The sequence below is a fragment of the Labrus bergylta genome, chromosome 2 (assembly GCF_963930695.1).
Source record: "Labrus bergylta chromosome 2, fLabBer1.1, whole genome shotgun sequence".
Lineage (NCBI taxonomy): Eukaryota > Metazoa > Chordata > Actinopteri > Labriformes > Labridae > Labrus > Labrus bergylta.
Window position 1 is genome coordinate 26086440 of NC_089196.1, and position 16387 is coordinate 26102826.

At 39.5% G+C, this 16387-nt stretch overlaps 1 protein-coding gene across 3 annotated transcripts; it reads right to left on the minus strand.

The window, feature by feature from the left end:
- Positions 1–322: 322 nt before the first annotated feature.
- On the minus strand, positions 323–15222 carry me2 (malic enzyme 2, NAD(+)-dependent, mitochondrial). Of its 3 annotated transcripts, XM_029280142.2 has the most exons (16): positions 15062–15211; positions 11592–11779; positions 11193–11344; positions 7759–7892; positions 7467–7616; positions 7242–7317; positions 6531–6692; positions 6217–6430; positions 4948–5045; positions 4679–4792; positions 4383–4494; positions 3907–4049; positions 3472–3574; positions 3221–3291; positions 2526–2624; positions 323–1795 (listed from the first exon to the last, which is right to left on the minus strand). In XM_029280142.2, exons 2-16 carry the CDS (start codon positions 11605–11607, stop codon positions 1634–1636), a joined length of 1806 nt encoding a protein of 601 aa, XP_029135975.1. In that variant the 5' UTR covers positions 11608–11779; positions 15062–15211; the 3' UTR covers positions 323–1633. The 3 variants fall into 3 exon arrangements, with proteins under 3 accessions (XP_029135975.1, XP_020503991.1, XP_020503992.1); XM_020648335.3 differs by lacking the exon at positions 11592–11779 and having other exon boundaries at positions 15062–15222; XM_020648336.3 differs by lacking the exons at positions 11592–11779; positions 15062–15211 and adding an exon at positions 13947–14083.
- Between the last annotated feature and the right edge of the window lie 1165 nt (positions 15223–16387).

The following is a 16387-nucleotide window of genomic DNA, read 5'->3' on the forward strand; positions in this document are numbered from 1 at the left end:
TATCTGTCTATATCTTCCAGTAATATTATTCTGAGTGTTTTGGAAGTCTCATGTGCAGCACTTGACTTGTTGAAAATATAAATAAACTTGCCTTTCCCAAATTTCCTTCACAATGTATTTGCAAAGCAGAGTATATCAGAGCTTTTTCTGACTCTTGTGTTTAACTGAGATAATGTGACGACCCCATTATGTTATTATTACTGTTATTAATCAGGGTTGATCAGAAAAGTGAAAATACACCCGGCCTGTAAATCTGTTGTCCTGTCTCATGAGCAAAACCCACACACCAACCTGCAAACACACGCACACACACACAGATGGATGTACTTAACACAACTTTATAAATATTCCTTCAGCAGACCGTCTCACTTTCCACAAAAGAACATGTACATTAAATAAAATAGTTTAAAAAATCTCTTCATCAATTAATTTGACTGCACATTTTTTCTTAAATATTTAGTAAAGTTTATATTTTGTTGATCACACTTGGGCAAAAAGTGATTTCTTTTAACGGGATGGACTCATTTAAGGAGTGTTGATGAAAAGCTTTGTATTTAATATACATCACAATGCACAAACACCTGAATACTGAATAACCCCCCCCCCCCAACATAAAATCAATTCAGAGAGAAAAACACAATGTTTGAGAGTGCTTGAACAAAAAGTTACTGGAGTGAACATTGTATCCCCCCAAGTGTTTTTAAACATAACTATAATTTCCCTTCATAAAATATACATTTTTCCCCCGAGATCCTTCCTTCCAACATCACTCTTTCTCCCCTGAGTAACACGTTTTCTCTCTTTCTCACTACTTTAAAAATGATGGCCAAATTCTTTCAACTTCTGCTTTGCTAAACCTTCACTGATAGGCGGCGAGGCCTGATTAAATCTAAGTCAAAGTAATTCTCGAAACATATGTTTGATGTTAGTGAAGGGTTAGTGAAGTCACCAGAGGCCTGCCTGATGTGAAAAAAAAAAGCAATGTCCATACATATGCTTGTTAAAAAGCTTATAGCAGCAGACATGAGGAGTGGGCAGCTGTGCATCAGGAGTGAATAACAAAACTAGTTTCAGTCATTATGTTTAAAATGGAGTGTCTTCCTTGTATGTAGCTGAGCAGATAATTGTACTTTACATGGCGTTCAGTACACATTAGTAACTTAACCCTTTAAAAGCACGATTTAAAAGTTGATTAGGTAAAGAAACAAGTTGGCTTCTAAAGTTATTTTTCCTATTTTCATTTTCAGAGAAAGTATTGATGATTAAGATGCAAGGTTTCAACAATGAAACCAGATATCTGCACTGCCTTTTTCCCACCACCAGAGGGCCCTCCAGGTGTTACTTAGGTATTCATGTGATGCAAAAGTGACTAAAAGATGGATGTGAAGTGAAATTTGCTTTTTCACCTTGAATGTCATCTTTCAAAGTTCACTCAATCTACAATTTCACAGATCTAGTAAGACTGATTTGGTGCAAATGCAGCAACAAGACAGCAGGGAGCTTCTACTATCTAAGTTGATGTTTGCACTGAGATAACAGTGATCATCTCAAAAGATCTGTGATTGAGGTTTGAGTGGGAAACAAAGGAAGAGGGACATTGTGAAACAGAGCACAGTGAGGGTCTGTTACACTTCTATTTAGTCTTGGGGGTGAAGCTGACGCCTGGCCAGTCGTAGGTTTCTGGTAGGAAGGAGTCATAGTCGGTGTTCCACACAGTTGCACGTACAAAGCTGTCCTTGTCCATAGGCTCAGGGTAGCGGAACGCCATGCCTTTAGCATAGACATACTCCACCACCTGCAGCAGGAAAGAGAATTATTAGCATTAAGTTACACTGAGACAACTGTTGTGTCCCAGGCGATGTCCCGGGCTTTTAATTTCCCTCTAGATCAAACAGAACTCAAAATTCAGACATCTGGACTAGTCTAAAGTTAAGAAAACACTCAATATTCAGTCAGTAACAGTCAATATTGAGCACAATGTATTGTCCAAAACCATTTTGTGTGTTATCTTTTTGATTATTTGAAATAGTTCAGCACATTTTCCAATTATGAAATTGGCTGCTATATCATATGGAGCTGATATAAGTTATGTGCATTACTCTCAATGTCAAATTGGTTTGCAGAGTGTGGCCAATGTTAGCATTGCTAGCACCACCGGTCTTCGTTCCTCCTTGCAGGTTAACATCCACATTACTGTACTGAATGTACAGTCTGGCTCCAGCAGACTTTTTTTTTTTTTGGGCCATGCTTTCTTTATTAGATATAGGACAACTGAAGAGAGACAGGAAATGTTAGGAGGAGAGAGTGGGGAATGACATGCAGCAAAGGGCTGAGTTAGGATTCGACACAACATTAAACCGGCATTTTGGGCCTACGTTGTTAATAATAACAGTAATAACCCTTAACCCTTAAGGCAAAGATAGTTAAGTTCTGACTATCAGGTTTAAAACTGGCCCAAATATTTAGCTAAAGTTGGAACCTTTACTTTTGCCTGTAAAGGACATTGACATATTCAGGAGACTTGCCTTGACAGCCATCTGGATGGAAACCTCTCTGATGTTGGAGAGAGGAGGATAGAGTCTGCCCTCTTCCAGGTCTTTGTCAGTCAGGTGCTCCGAGAGGTTCTGGAAGGAGTAAAAAATGGTTTTAGGCTTTTGATGAACTCTTAGGGTCCAAAACAGACACATACACATTACTACTATTATTTACCTACAGTATGTTACTCTGCTGTTTGATAACTACATTAGTGTGTAGAACATGTGCTTTTGAAAAAGGAAACACAAGACGAAAGATATTAGAAAATAAGGTGTTAAATCAAATTAAAGAAAAAAACAACTCTTATTTCCAAAATGCAAATACCAGCGTCTAATCGGAGACATTTCAGTACTGGCCTCAGAGAATAAATAAATCATGATGTGATCTTTATCAACAATTCTATGAATCAATGTGGTTAAATGTTAAATGTAGCCCAGAGAAAAAGGAAAGGACACAGATGGAAGGAGTGCAAAGCAGGATCAGCCTTTTAAAAGCTCCTCATCTATTAGTTGTTAAGGCAGACTCTAGAAAGAGAGGGGACAGGAGACATCAGAGGGTTAAAACGACCATACACAGCGTACATGACAGCGAGAAAGTGCAGGATGGAGTGAGGGGGCGAGGCACAGATAAACTCCTGAAAATGTGCAGAAGACTAAATCAGAGATACTGAGTAATGACTTCAGACCTTGGCAGCTTCTAAGAAGACGGTGTCACTGATGTGTCTCACTCCGCTCAAGATCACAGCCAAGGCCACACCTGCAACAAACAAACAAAAGACCACTTCAACTCTTAGCCTTCTTATCGTTAAGTTCATGTGCTGTGGAAAAACTAGACGTTGTTTTAAATGTTCACACCCATCTTTCAGGTCCAAGGAGTTTATACACAACCATCCCTCCTTTTCACTTTTATCAACATTCAGTTTAGTTTTCTGTTTACCTGGGAAGATGTAAGCATTGTTCCCTTGTCCAGGAGTGAAGACACGGCCATCACTCAGAGTCACTGGACCGAATGGACTGCCACTGGCAAAAAGACATCTACCCTGTGGATTATGAGGAGATAATGATGATGAGGAAAAGAGGACAAAAACAGGAAGAGTGATGTCACAAGTGTAACAAGCAAACCCCGCCCTACATCTCCTCAGCTCAGCTCCGCTCAGGAACATAAAGTATACAATGAGAGCAGCTCAGTATTCAGACCGCTGGCTGCTGTTTCCAGACATGACTGACTGCTGACTATTAGATTTGATTGACAGGCGCATCTCTGTAACTTTAAGGAATTATTTCCCAATATTGGAACTGTGTTTTTTTTTTCTCCAAGAAGTGATTAATGAATAGAAGTACAAATGAAAGTAAAGCCACAAGAACTGCGTACATCAGTAAGGGTGTAGGCGTCCTCTGCCGTGCACTCTGCTTTAGTAGTTGGGTTACTCAGGGCGAAGATGATTGGTCGTTCGTTCAGGGTTCCCATGGACTTGATGACGTCGTGAGTGAACAGACGTCCAGCCCCCGACACACCTGAAAGAAGAAGAAGACTGTTGGTCACCTTGTCCTTTTATCATTACTACACAGGCTGAGCCCAGAATTACAGCACCCAGACATGACAGGATGAATTAGGGACTACTAATGATCCGTTTATTGTTTCATATGAATTCTATAAATAATAGATAGACTCAATTAAAAAGTGGCTTTCTTTGTTTACCTGATCCAATTTCCCACTTGATAGAATTTAATAACTATGATCATTAAAATAATTCCAACACAACAAACAAGGTGGCATGTTTGGTTCCAAAAACAAATTTTAAAAATGATGTTAGGTGTTGACAAACGAATAGAGAAACCCGTAGGTACCTATGATGGCTGTTGGTTTGATGGTGTTGACGGCGTCTAGGAAGCTCTGCACGTCTCCTGGACTGTCGTGGACAAATGCCTCCTGGTTTGAGTCCGTTTCCTGTGGTCTGCCCTGGAGTCACATAACAACATTGATGGCTTCAGTGAGTCAATACAAAAAAAAAGAGTTAAACCACTTTTCACTAATTACACAGACTGTCTGGCTTCCTGTCCAGACGGACATATAAATATTAAGTTATTTTTGTTCATTTCTGTGTCACACAAACACACACACACATACACACACACACACTGACCTTTACTAGTAAGCCATGTTTATCGAACATCCAGATCTTACTTCTGGCCTCAGCCTGGCTCATCCCCGTCTCCATCATGGCCATTACAATCAGACTGGCAATACCAAGAGCAGCCTACGAGCAAAACAACCTCATAGTTCAAGGTTCAAATTATTATGGTAGTGTAAACATAGTGCAACTTAAATTAGCCTCTTTGGTCGGTAGGGGGCAGCATGGCTTTAACAAAGGGACTTAAGCACATATTGATTACATGGGTAAAAGAATCTTACCTCTCCAGCTCCCAGGAAAAGCACTCTGTGTTCAGTGATCGGTTTTCCAACGGCTTTTTGAGCTGCCAACAAACCAGCGAGGGCTACAGCCGCAGTACCTGGACACATCCAGAGGGACATACGATTATAAAGAGGAGTTCTTTAGACGCTGCATTTCAGTTTAAACTCTGAACTCAAACATCACAACTCCTTTTTAGAGTTTCTGCCACACGTATACAACATACAGTGAATATCTTTGAAGTGATTTGTATCTATGATCTCAGTCTTTAATGGACCTGATTAATCACACAGATAATCAGTCACATCTTAAATTATTACAATATCAGCCCTTTCACCTGGCACAACCAAAGATCTACAAGACGGCTCCAGACGGTACACGACTCAGCTGCCAGACTTTTAACAAAAAACCAAGAAGAATGACCACATTACACCTGTTTCAGCCTCCTTGCACTGGCTCACCATGTGCTTTAGAATAGATTGCTGACCTTTAAGGCTGTTCATGGCCTCTCTCCAGGCTACCATTACACAGCCTGAGATCCTCGGGCAGAGGTCTTTTCACGGCTTAAAACTCAGGTTGACAGAGCATTCACAGTCAAAGCCCTGAAGCTCTGGAAAGAGCTGCACGAGGAAATCAGGTCAAGTTATAACCTAATCTAAAAACATCGATCAGAGAGATTTTCAAGTGACCATGGTGATGTTATTGTTGTTACCCATTTTCTTTGCCTTTTTTTTAATGTTTGCCTGTCTGCTTCATGGGCTTCTTTTATACACGTGAAGCACTTTGTAATGTAATGTAAAGTTAAGACAGTTGCTTCTTAAATCAAGTTTATTATTAATAACATTATTTATCTGATTTTAGGCAGCATAGCCCATGAACACATTTTGTTACAGCAGACAATTCTCGATTACAGCTGTCAGATATGAGCCTTGAGCTCATCACGAGTACATTTTCTAAAGGGTCCCTGCACAATATTGAACTACCTTGTAGGAGTTATGTGAGGTCACTACATGTTCATTGGAATGGATACGTTTCAGGCTCCTGAGACTTACTGATAAAAATTCAGCCGTAGAGCTCAACATGCTCTTCTTGTTCCCCCAACAGAAGATCATTTTAGATTAAGGCCACAGGGAGGGATGGACTGACACATCCAAACCCCCTAGAAGGGTTTCAGCAGCACCAACTGAGCTGTTCCAAAGTTAATCAAGTTGTTGGGACACTGGCATTGTCAAACAAACTGCTGAGTGCTGTGTGAGGAGTTGTTTTCAAACCTTGGATATCGTCATTGAAGGTGCAGTACTTCTCCCTGTATCTCCTGAGGAAGCGGAAGGCGTTGTGGTTCCCAAAGTCCTCAAACTGGATCAGTGTGTCTTGTCCGTATCTTTCCACCACAGCTTCCATAAACTCATCAATCAGATCGTCGTAGGCTTGAGAGCGATCTCGCTTCTGGTACAAGCCCATGTACAGCGGATCCTCCAGGAGAGTCTGATTAAAGGGCGAGGACAAACATGTCAAGGATGATTAGATGTCTAAAAAGCATATACACACATACAGTATGTAGACAACACAAACTAATATTTCGTACCTCGTTATCTGTTCCAACATCTATCGCTACAGGCAGACACTTCTCAGGTCGGATGCCGGCACAGGCAGTGTACAGGCAGAGTTTTCCAACAGGGATTCCCATTCCATAAACCCCCAGGTCTCCTAATCCTAAAATACGCTCTCCATCAGTCACTACTACTGCCTACAGAAAGAGAGAGAGAAAGAGAGAGAGGAAAAGAAGCACATTGGTCAGCTAAATTGGAGAAAAACTCTCAAAGTGTGAAATACTAAACTAGACCTTAGCAGACAAATGTGGACAAGAAGAATATATATATATATTTTTTAAATACCAAGAATTTCAATGACAATTGCAAGTTGTGGTGTTTTCACACATGCACAAACTTTTTCTGCCAGTCCTTTAGTAAAATGTCTGTGTGAAGTCTGGGTTAGCCGATGAGTGGACGCAGCAGGTAATATTCAGACAAAATTATTCACGAGCGAGCATGCAGGCGGGGATGATGGCGTTTATATTTAACAACTGGTTCGTTATCCTCACTCTTTTCTGCTGGCTGGTAATCTCTTTTCCATTCATTCATTGAAACCATGAAAATGTTCAATCATACAAGGCATTGATGTAAAGGCAGGATGTTAGGAAGATTTCACTGCATTTTTGGAAAATGTTCAGGAGTGCATGTGGGAAACAATACAGGAGTCACAGTTTTATACTTTGGTGAGGTTTTCTCGTACTCACTGCAACATCGGTCTCTGGCCAGTTTTCCAGGATGGAACGGACGTGTCCTCTGTCCCGAATGGAAATGAACAAGCCCCTGGTGAGAGACACAAAGATGATAAGTTTAATATACAGTCATGGTAAGATGCATTCTTCTATGAAAAACAATCAGAAAAGATGTACAACTCAATTCCTTAATTGTTCTATTACAGCTGTAGATACTTGATAGATATACTTTATTCTTACTTAGGTCTTCTAAAGATGTGTCCATACTGTGTGCAGGCCAGGCCTACAGTGGGAGTGTAGACTATTGGCATTAATTCTTCGATGTCTTCCATTAACACCCTGTAGAAAAGCCTCACATTTCTTTCCTGGATGCCCATCAAGTAGACATACCTGTATGAAAGAGGAGGGAACGTTAGAGTGCTGTTTGAAGCTAAATATTCTGTATGATGACAAAAAAAAAATCTAAAATACAACAGAAAGAAGGTCATACTGTGGTTTTACTTTCTGTTGTTTAAGGAAAATGTGTCCTTACTTCTGTAAGGGATCAGTTATCTTCTTCAGATTATTCTGAAAGCGCATGGCCTGAGTGTCCTGGGTTTCCACTTTGGGAGGTAACAGACCGTGAATCCCCAAAATCTGTCGTTCCTCTAGAGAGAAGGCCATGCCCTACAGAGCACAAACAAAAAGAGAGGAGCAAAAAAAGATTAGATTAATAACTTATGATTATAGAATTCATTTAAATAAAGCTACAGTGGCTATAATGAGTTTACGATCTGATGTTTTGCAGATGCTTTGTTTCACAGTTTTACTCTGAACTCAAAGAGACCTATTTACTTTGAATTCAAAACAAGGTCAAGGTCCAATCAACACCTTCGCCTGAATTTGGTTATCATTGTTAGTAATGTGCATCTACAGGAAATAACTTTCTGCTACCAACATGTGCAAGTGTCATTGAAATAAAAAATGATCACTACTAAACCAATTTGCAGGACCTGTGCTGCAGGAAGTGTACGCACACTGTGATGAAGTGTTTGTGATCAGAGTGCGCATTGCAGCACCTTTGAGTCCTGAGAGACTTGACCTTCTGACTCTAAACAGGAGAAACGAGGCAGCTGAGCGAAGGGGGGGGGAGGGGGGGGGAGCTGTGGAAGCTATTTTGCAGTTGGAGAAATGAAGGAAAAGAGGGACAAGAGGGGAGTAAGCCTTTAAGAAGCCAATGAAGAGGGCTTGAGGAAGAAACACCCCATGTACAACAGAGAGGACGAGGGAGGAGGGGTACAGAGTGGTTCACGTTCCTGCAGTCAGTGTTACAACGAGCCAATCTCTGAATGAAATATGGTCGTAACACGTGGAAGCCATAACGTCTGGGGCTGGGAGAGGGTCTGATTATTCTGTGAGAGTGATGTATGCTGGGGGCTCCCCTGGTTTAGTGCTGAGTCATGCTGATGGAGCATTTCACTTCTCCCAGCTCCACTGCTCACTTCCTCTCTGTGGAATGAAACATGCAGCTATCTATTTTAGTTTATGTTTTAACATTTACTGATTGTTAAATATTGTTTGTTAGCATTTATTAGTGGGTTCGGGTCCAACCTCGGCCCTTTGCTGTATGTCAAACCCTCTCTCTCCTCCCAACCTTCCCTGTCTCTCTTCAGCTGGCCTATCTGATATAGGCATAAAGGCAAATACAAATAACATTAAAAAACAAACATCTTATCTTAATTTGCATGTTTGCAACTCTATTACTTTCCATAGATGTATGCTCAGTCATAATGAGAGGCATGGTGATGACGCAGTCTGCTGATGCAAGCCGGGTTGAAGAGGAAGAATGCATCAAGAAGCTTGCCTTGTTCAGTTTTACATGTTTCAAGATTAAAGACACGATGCTACAGTTGCCGTCTTATTTCAACTAAACGGCAACCGTGACCACAGAAGAAGAGCCTTACGACTTCTTCTCAAGGCTTGTAACTCTTCAGTGAGTTTTGATCCTTGCATGAGTTTCTAAATTAAAACAAAGCAGATGAAATGAACACAATGAGGAGTCACACCAGGAGAGTTTACGGCGGTGTAGCTGCTTTACATACAGTGTTTCCATCAGCCAGCTGGCCTGTGGAAGATCTATGTTTAACACAACATATGCAGTCCAAGCTAAGTTTAGCACAACCTGCACAAAGTGAGATCATGTCACTTCAAGCAGCCAAAGCTTCATGTTTCAAATGTAATTTGTGACTTGCAGTAGTTAAAGGAAAAACTAACAAGAAACAACCACGCAGCCAAACAATTAACCACGGACTGAATCCACATTTCCAGGGGTGGGACTTTAAAATATACCATCTACAAACCACGAGCAGATACAACTAGAAAACTTCCCACTTTCCACACTGACCATCGAGTTTGATGCCCATATGTAAGAGACTAGCACACATATTTAACTTGGTAAAGATGAAATATGTGTTTTGTTAGGTTGTTTAATCTGTTTTTGTTCATTTAAGTCCCTACCTTGCTGCAGTATGCATGCAGCAGTGACAACACTGTTTGGGTGTGGTTACGCCTTCATGTCGAGGTAAGGAAAGCTTACGTGTAAAACGCCTTTTAAACACAAGGAAGTTCAAAGTTCATTACAGGAGGCACACCACATCATTCAAAGGCAGGGCGGGTATAAAGAGTAAAATGAGGTGAAATAGAAAAGGAAAATTAAACTGTAGTGCATAGACAGTTAATAAGAAAATAAACATTTGGATACTGGGTGTGGTAAGTGCCCAAACAAATATTAAATATAACAAATATAACTCTTTAAAAACTCAATATCTCAGTCGACACAAAATGGCTTTATCTGAGCTTTGAGGAGGGGTGACCATGTCCACATTTGTTAGTCATTTTTGTTGAAGGCAAAGGAATCAAACACAATTTGTAGGGCTAATTGTTATTAAATGAGTTAGGAAGCAGAGTTGTTAAGTTGTTTTTACACTGCTTACGATGATGCTTTCAATATTTTGAAGCTGCATAAGTACAGCATTTGGAAATATTGAATTGATATACTAGCTTGGCTTCCTAAAGAAATTCAACACTTCAAGGTTTACAGTGTTGGAAGCAAATCAGCAGAGGGAAATGAACAGCTGGAGGAAAACCTTTTGTCTCTGATAGGAACATTTGGAGAGGTATTAAACTCTGATTGAGGGATAAAATCAACTGATGCAGTTCTTCACTTCCCTTGTTGTTGTAATGTAAACTACTTCTTGGTGATCATGACATTTGGATGCGGACATCTGTGGACTTTTGTTTCATTAAAAAAAAAAAGTAATTTACTTAATTAATCGTCAACTTTTCTCTGTTATTGAAAGACATGCTACACACACACATCGGCCAAAAATACACACATGCACAAACATACACAGACACACAGAGAGATATCAGAGTGAGGTGGCTGCACTGATTGAACCGGCGACCCTCGTGTTAGTACAATTTAAGGGTGTACTTACATTTCTGCCATCAAACAAAGTATAGTAACATAGTATTTATAGTCTTCAATAAAATACAGCTCTTACTGACAAAGAACAGAGGACAACAAAGCGATGGAAAAAAGGAAAAGTCCTGATACAGGGCCTCAAGATTTAAGGAAGGAATATTAGGAAACTGATTATTTATAAAAGCCTAAACCAAATATTGAAAAAGAGAATTTAACATTTAAAATGATAATTTAAAATGCCATTTATGATTTACAGAACATCTCCCTCCATATCTTTTTACCAACCAGAGGAAAACATTTCAGACATGCATCACATTTTCTCCACCCAGATGCACAAAAAGCTAACGCCAATTTGCCCGCTTTTTAACTTGACATAACTGGCACGGATCCAGCACAAATGGTCTGACCTGCTCAAACATATGTTAATAAAGCTGCCATCTGTTTAACCACTGAGCCTTTTTTGAAATGCTGACACACACAGACGACACCAGTGATCCACTTACTTTGTTAGTGCGAGGGTTGAGCATGAGGGGCTTTCCTTTCTCTTTGGTGTGTGCCCATCTGCAAACAGAGACACAGGGCCTCAGGGACCAGGTGGTTCTCAACCGGGACAACATGGTGGACGCTCTTAGACAGGTCCACAGGTGGTGGGAGGCTGATGAGAATGAAAAGAGAAACAGTTATTGGTCGATTATTATCCTCCTAATCATGGAGATGAAATAACAGGTTGTACATAGTAAGATACAGTCTGGGATGCTGAATATTAGCAGCCAGTCTCCTGGTTAAAACATGAATTCACAGTGGTTCATATCACCAAGGAAGGACAAAGTCTTCTGCATGTTTAAAACCAAAGTGCAGTGTTTATGGTGCCAGTACACATGAAACTATATCTTTGTGCCAACCTTTTAAACATGACATCACCAGACCTTTTTCACACCTGGGTATGACAGTCCTCTGACACACTCTCAATCACAGAAGCCTACGAATGCACAGTGCGTGTACAGAATATCACACACTCGAGGATTACAGATGCCGACAGCAGGGTCTAGTCATTAATCTGGATGTGGACTGAAGTGATTTAGTGGGTGATCTGAGAAAAGAAAAAAAAAAGCTTTGAAAGATTGCCCTAATCCTTTTTGCAATGAGCTTCACATGAAGACAGAAAACCAGCTAAATCATGGTGACATCAGCCAACAGACAGGAAAGATGGGAAGCCACGGAGAGAGAGATAACATGTTTCACAGGCTGGAAGCAAGACTCATGAGGCGCATCTGCAAGAACGTACCAAAAGAAACAAGGAAGGCAGTGAATTTACAAAATTCTGTATGTGACATCAGGATTTCCTGAAATGACACATCATCAACACAATCACTCTCACGAGGGTGGCGGGCCCCTGCCCTACTTTCAGCTGCTGTTGGCAGCCCGGAATAGTATCTTCATTGTAGGAGCTATGTTATGCATGTGACCCGTGATTCGCTGTAGTAACTGTTGTTGTGTTGTTACAATTGCAGAAAAGAGGCCAGTATACTTAAAATGAAGAGCAGCACTGCCTCCCCTCTCCTTGTAATAGTTATTGTAGCAAATAGTCCTCAAAGATACAATGCTATCTTATGCCTTAACATTTCATCTCACTACTTAAGTATCATGATGCAACTAAACTTGCAAAACAGACCTCATAGGAGATGTAGCCAACACAATTTATTAAACAAACCACTATATAAAGTTATTCTTTCTAATTTAAACCACTTTCTTGTGCTTTTTCACTTCTTTGTCAATCATGAATTCCCTTTGACCTTCCCAAATGTCAAGACCTGACCCAGAGGAAATGCAAGTGGACTTGTAAGCAAGTCTTGTGGGTAACAGCAACGTGAGCATTATCGCACGCAGTGTCTATTTTAGTTTCCTCTTTACTTACTACATGAGGGCCAGCAGACTTCTGAAAGTAGTACTCCTTAAACAATACATGAGGATACGAAAGACTGTCTGTCTGTAGTGACGACATAAAGATTACAAACAATGTCGAGTCTTTGTTATATTATAGAAACATTTGATCTGATAACACTGAATGGTTTTATGACCTATAAAGGACAGTCAGCTGAGCTCAGCTGTCAAAAAAAAACATTTCATGAAAAACAAACCAGCCCTCATCTGTGCTGTCAGGGGTATCCTGTCCTCCTCTATTCCCCGCCTCATTAACCTTGCTTGTCTGCTTTTTTATCATAAAAAAATAACCACTGGAGACACAAAATAAATACATTAAAACACATTTTAATACAAAAAAACATGTCACTCAATGCTTATATTATTAGGGATGCAATTTTACTATTAGCCTTTACTTATTAAAAACAGATTCAGAGGAAGACCTCTGTCTTATCATGAGCCTCTCCTTTGACACCAAAATATTTTATGAAAGAAATTACAAGCATAGCCAGCTGGCCCAGTCCTGGATTACAACTACATTTCCAGGAAACACCTCCTAGAAAGCAGCGTTTAATCCAAGGCCAAAGTGACAGGCTGTGTGAGCAACAAAAATAATCAGCAGACATCTGAAGTCTCTGACGATCCGAGAGAAGGAACAGCTTTGAGGCTGCCTTTTTTTCACTTCCTCCCTTTGAGTTGTACACTAGACAAAAAGTGCTTCTCACCTGTTTCAAGAACACAGAAAGCTGAACACCTGATAATGTTGGACAAACATACAAAGAAGATTTTGAAACCTTTGCATTTACAGTCTCTTTCAGACACTGTCAGCTTGTCACCATTAAGCAACCAGTGTTGAGACTGCATGTCATCCTGGTTTCATTTCCGTGTCGGCCAACTAGAAAGGCACACCCGGCATATAAACCATAATAGACAAGAATGTTATCAGTGTTGGAAGAGCTATTATAAATGCACAAACTGGACACTTCCCACAAAGAGAAACTGGTCAGGACTGCAACAGACGGCAAGCAGAAAATAAACACACCTAGAGATTATTTTGGGGGGATTTCTTAACAGATTTATAGTGCAATGCTTACTCTTAGATTGTGCTTAAATCTGTAACAGCACAGTCATTTGCAAAGGCTAGAATTTGACCAACATACTCACTGAGCCTCACTGTATAAACTTTAGGTTTAATGGTCCCTGCTTTGAAATATTATAACTATATACAAGACAAAATTGGAAAAGGCCCTTGATATATTCATGTAAATACATACTAAATAAAACTTTGACATCTAAAAAGGTAAGCAAACAGGAGACACAGAATAGTCTAGACTTACAGTTACATGTCAAATTATTGGGCCTGGAGGTTCTCTTAATATGGAGATTATTGGCTACAGGAAACCAGAGTTTTCACTCCGGAAAGCAGAACGCCACTGCTCAAGTTCGTAGGCTATGAGCATCCTGTTAGCTTAAGACACAATCAATCACACCAACTCAAACAAACCACACCCACACACACACACACACACACACACACACACACACACACACACACACACACACACACCTTATCATGGTATGAGAGGGGAATGATCCAGGGAACATAGTACACAGGTATATAGGTATAATAATGCAAATAGTATTATAACAGAGCATTATAATCCAATGTTTGAGTGTTTCTAATTACATTAGTCATTGATGTAAAGCAACAAGGTGTGGCTTTAGTTACAAGTGTTTTAGTCACCTAATCCCTGACAAAAGGAAGACTAGACTATCTTGTTATTAAGTTTCTATAACCAGCGGCAGTAAGAAGTATGCACAACTTGTTTATTAACTGAGGCCTATCTGAATTGATTATTTGGTGAAGAAACTGTGCAATATTTGATGTGGTAGTACTTAACTATAGTTGATTTAAATGTAGTAATAGCAAGATAACGAAATGTCAGTAAAAACTAAGTCTTTATGGTTTTTTTAATTGGTTTTAAGATGTAATAAAAATGAAGGATTTATTAACCACTCTCTATTTATACCCCCATCTTCTGTTTGGTGATGGGAGTGTGACCATATGATGTTTACACAGAAAACAATCTCATGTACAATGTCAAGAAAATATTGCAATTCACTACAGGTGTAAACCTCATTATTATTATACACAGTCTGTATGGGGGTAAGATAAGCAGTTAGCTTAGCAATCTTAGACACAACCATAAACAGAACGCAGCTAACAAATGCTACACGCTAACATTCGGCTAGCACCTGTTTATAACGGAAATGTGAACGACAGAAAAGAAACACACACAGCCCATTTAAAATAAAATAATGTCTGTTAATGAGACATGACATACAAGGCGGAAGTTCCTACCCTGATGAGTGACAGGCTGTCATTCATTCAGACCCCTTTCTCCATAATTCTTGGCAACAGACACACAACAGAATTAACCACACGACTTACCTGATACTGAATATTGTTCACACGCAGTTCCTTCTGTCGGATAGTTTACTGTTCATAAAGCATTTTTTTCTCCAGGATTTATGATGAAAAGTGCTGCTGCTTGACCTCTTGGTTTGTCCCTCACCGGCAGCCACAGATGCAGTGAAGCGACGCTGCAGAGGAGAGAGGGCAACTGAGACCGCTCATCCAATCACATGTCGGGATTTCCTTCTACCGTAAAACTCCGTGACATGGCCCAAGATGAGAGCACAATCACCGGCCGTAGTTGCTCTAAAAGCAGGTCCTAACATTTGAAGTGTGTGGGTTTTAAAAGAAATGTAAGGCTGTAAAATAAAACGTTTTTTTTTTTTTATTTTTTTTTTATGTTTGTGTGCATTTTATATTCTGGTTCTGTGACAATGGATTTTTTTTTAAATAGTTATAACAAACAGCAGCAGACTGAGATATCCTTACAAGGATGACAAAAAAATGTTCCCCCATGTGGGATCAATAAAGTTTATCTTAATCTTTATCTTTAAATTAAATTGAAGCATAAAACAATATGAAGTGAAACACCCTGTGGAGCTTTTGGGATTTTTTCTTTCATTAATCTAGATTAATCTAGGCTACTTTTCCCCTCTTTCCCCCCTTTTTGCTGAATTTAAATTAGAAAAAGTAAAAAATAGAAACAGCTGGAAAGAATATCCCATTATAACATTACCTGCTGTTCAGTAGAGGGCGTTAGAGTTCTGGTTTGAATTGTTCATCTTATTTAAAAGTTCACATTGGCTGCAACACTGCTGAACAGGACTCCAAGATGTTTACGGTCCCCAAAGGGAGCTCATTCTCTTTTTTTAAATTTTTATTGCTGTAATTTAAAATGTAGCCTATGTTCCTATATGAGATGAGATGAGAGATGAGATTCAACTTTATTGTCATTACACATATACAAGTATAGAGTAACGAAATGAGGTTTGGCATCTCACCAGAAGTGCAAATAAGCAGAAAGTGCAAGAGTCTGTGCTATGTACAGTAATTACAAAATTTACAGATGTAGACTAAAAAAAGTGAATTATTAGGTATATATGGATGGCTGGATTAATGGGATGCTATAAATATAAATAAATGCTATAAATATAAGTGTATTATAAATGCTATAAATATAAGTGTATTATAAATGCTATAAATATGAATGTTTGAACAAAAAAACTCAGCAGTGAAGATCCCAAAATTGACTTTATAACTGTTCCACTCTTAAGAGTGAAATTACAGCAACAACAAAAGACATTAAGGACAAAACTAGCTTCACTCTAAATCTGAATTTAGATGATATTTGCTTCCTGTTTG

Bases quoted from the DNA above. Each gene is read 5' to 3' on its own strand.
- me2 (XM_029280142.2), bottom strand. The intron at 5,046-6,216 runs GTTTGAAAACAA...GGATGTGTCCAG, and splicing joins CTTCAATGACGATATCCAAG to GTACTGCGGCTGTAGCCCTC. The intron at 3,575-3,906 runs GTACGCAGTTCT...CATAATCCACAG, and splicing joins ACGCCTACACCCTTACTGAT to GGTAGATGTCTTTTTGCCAG.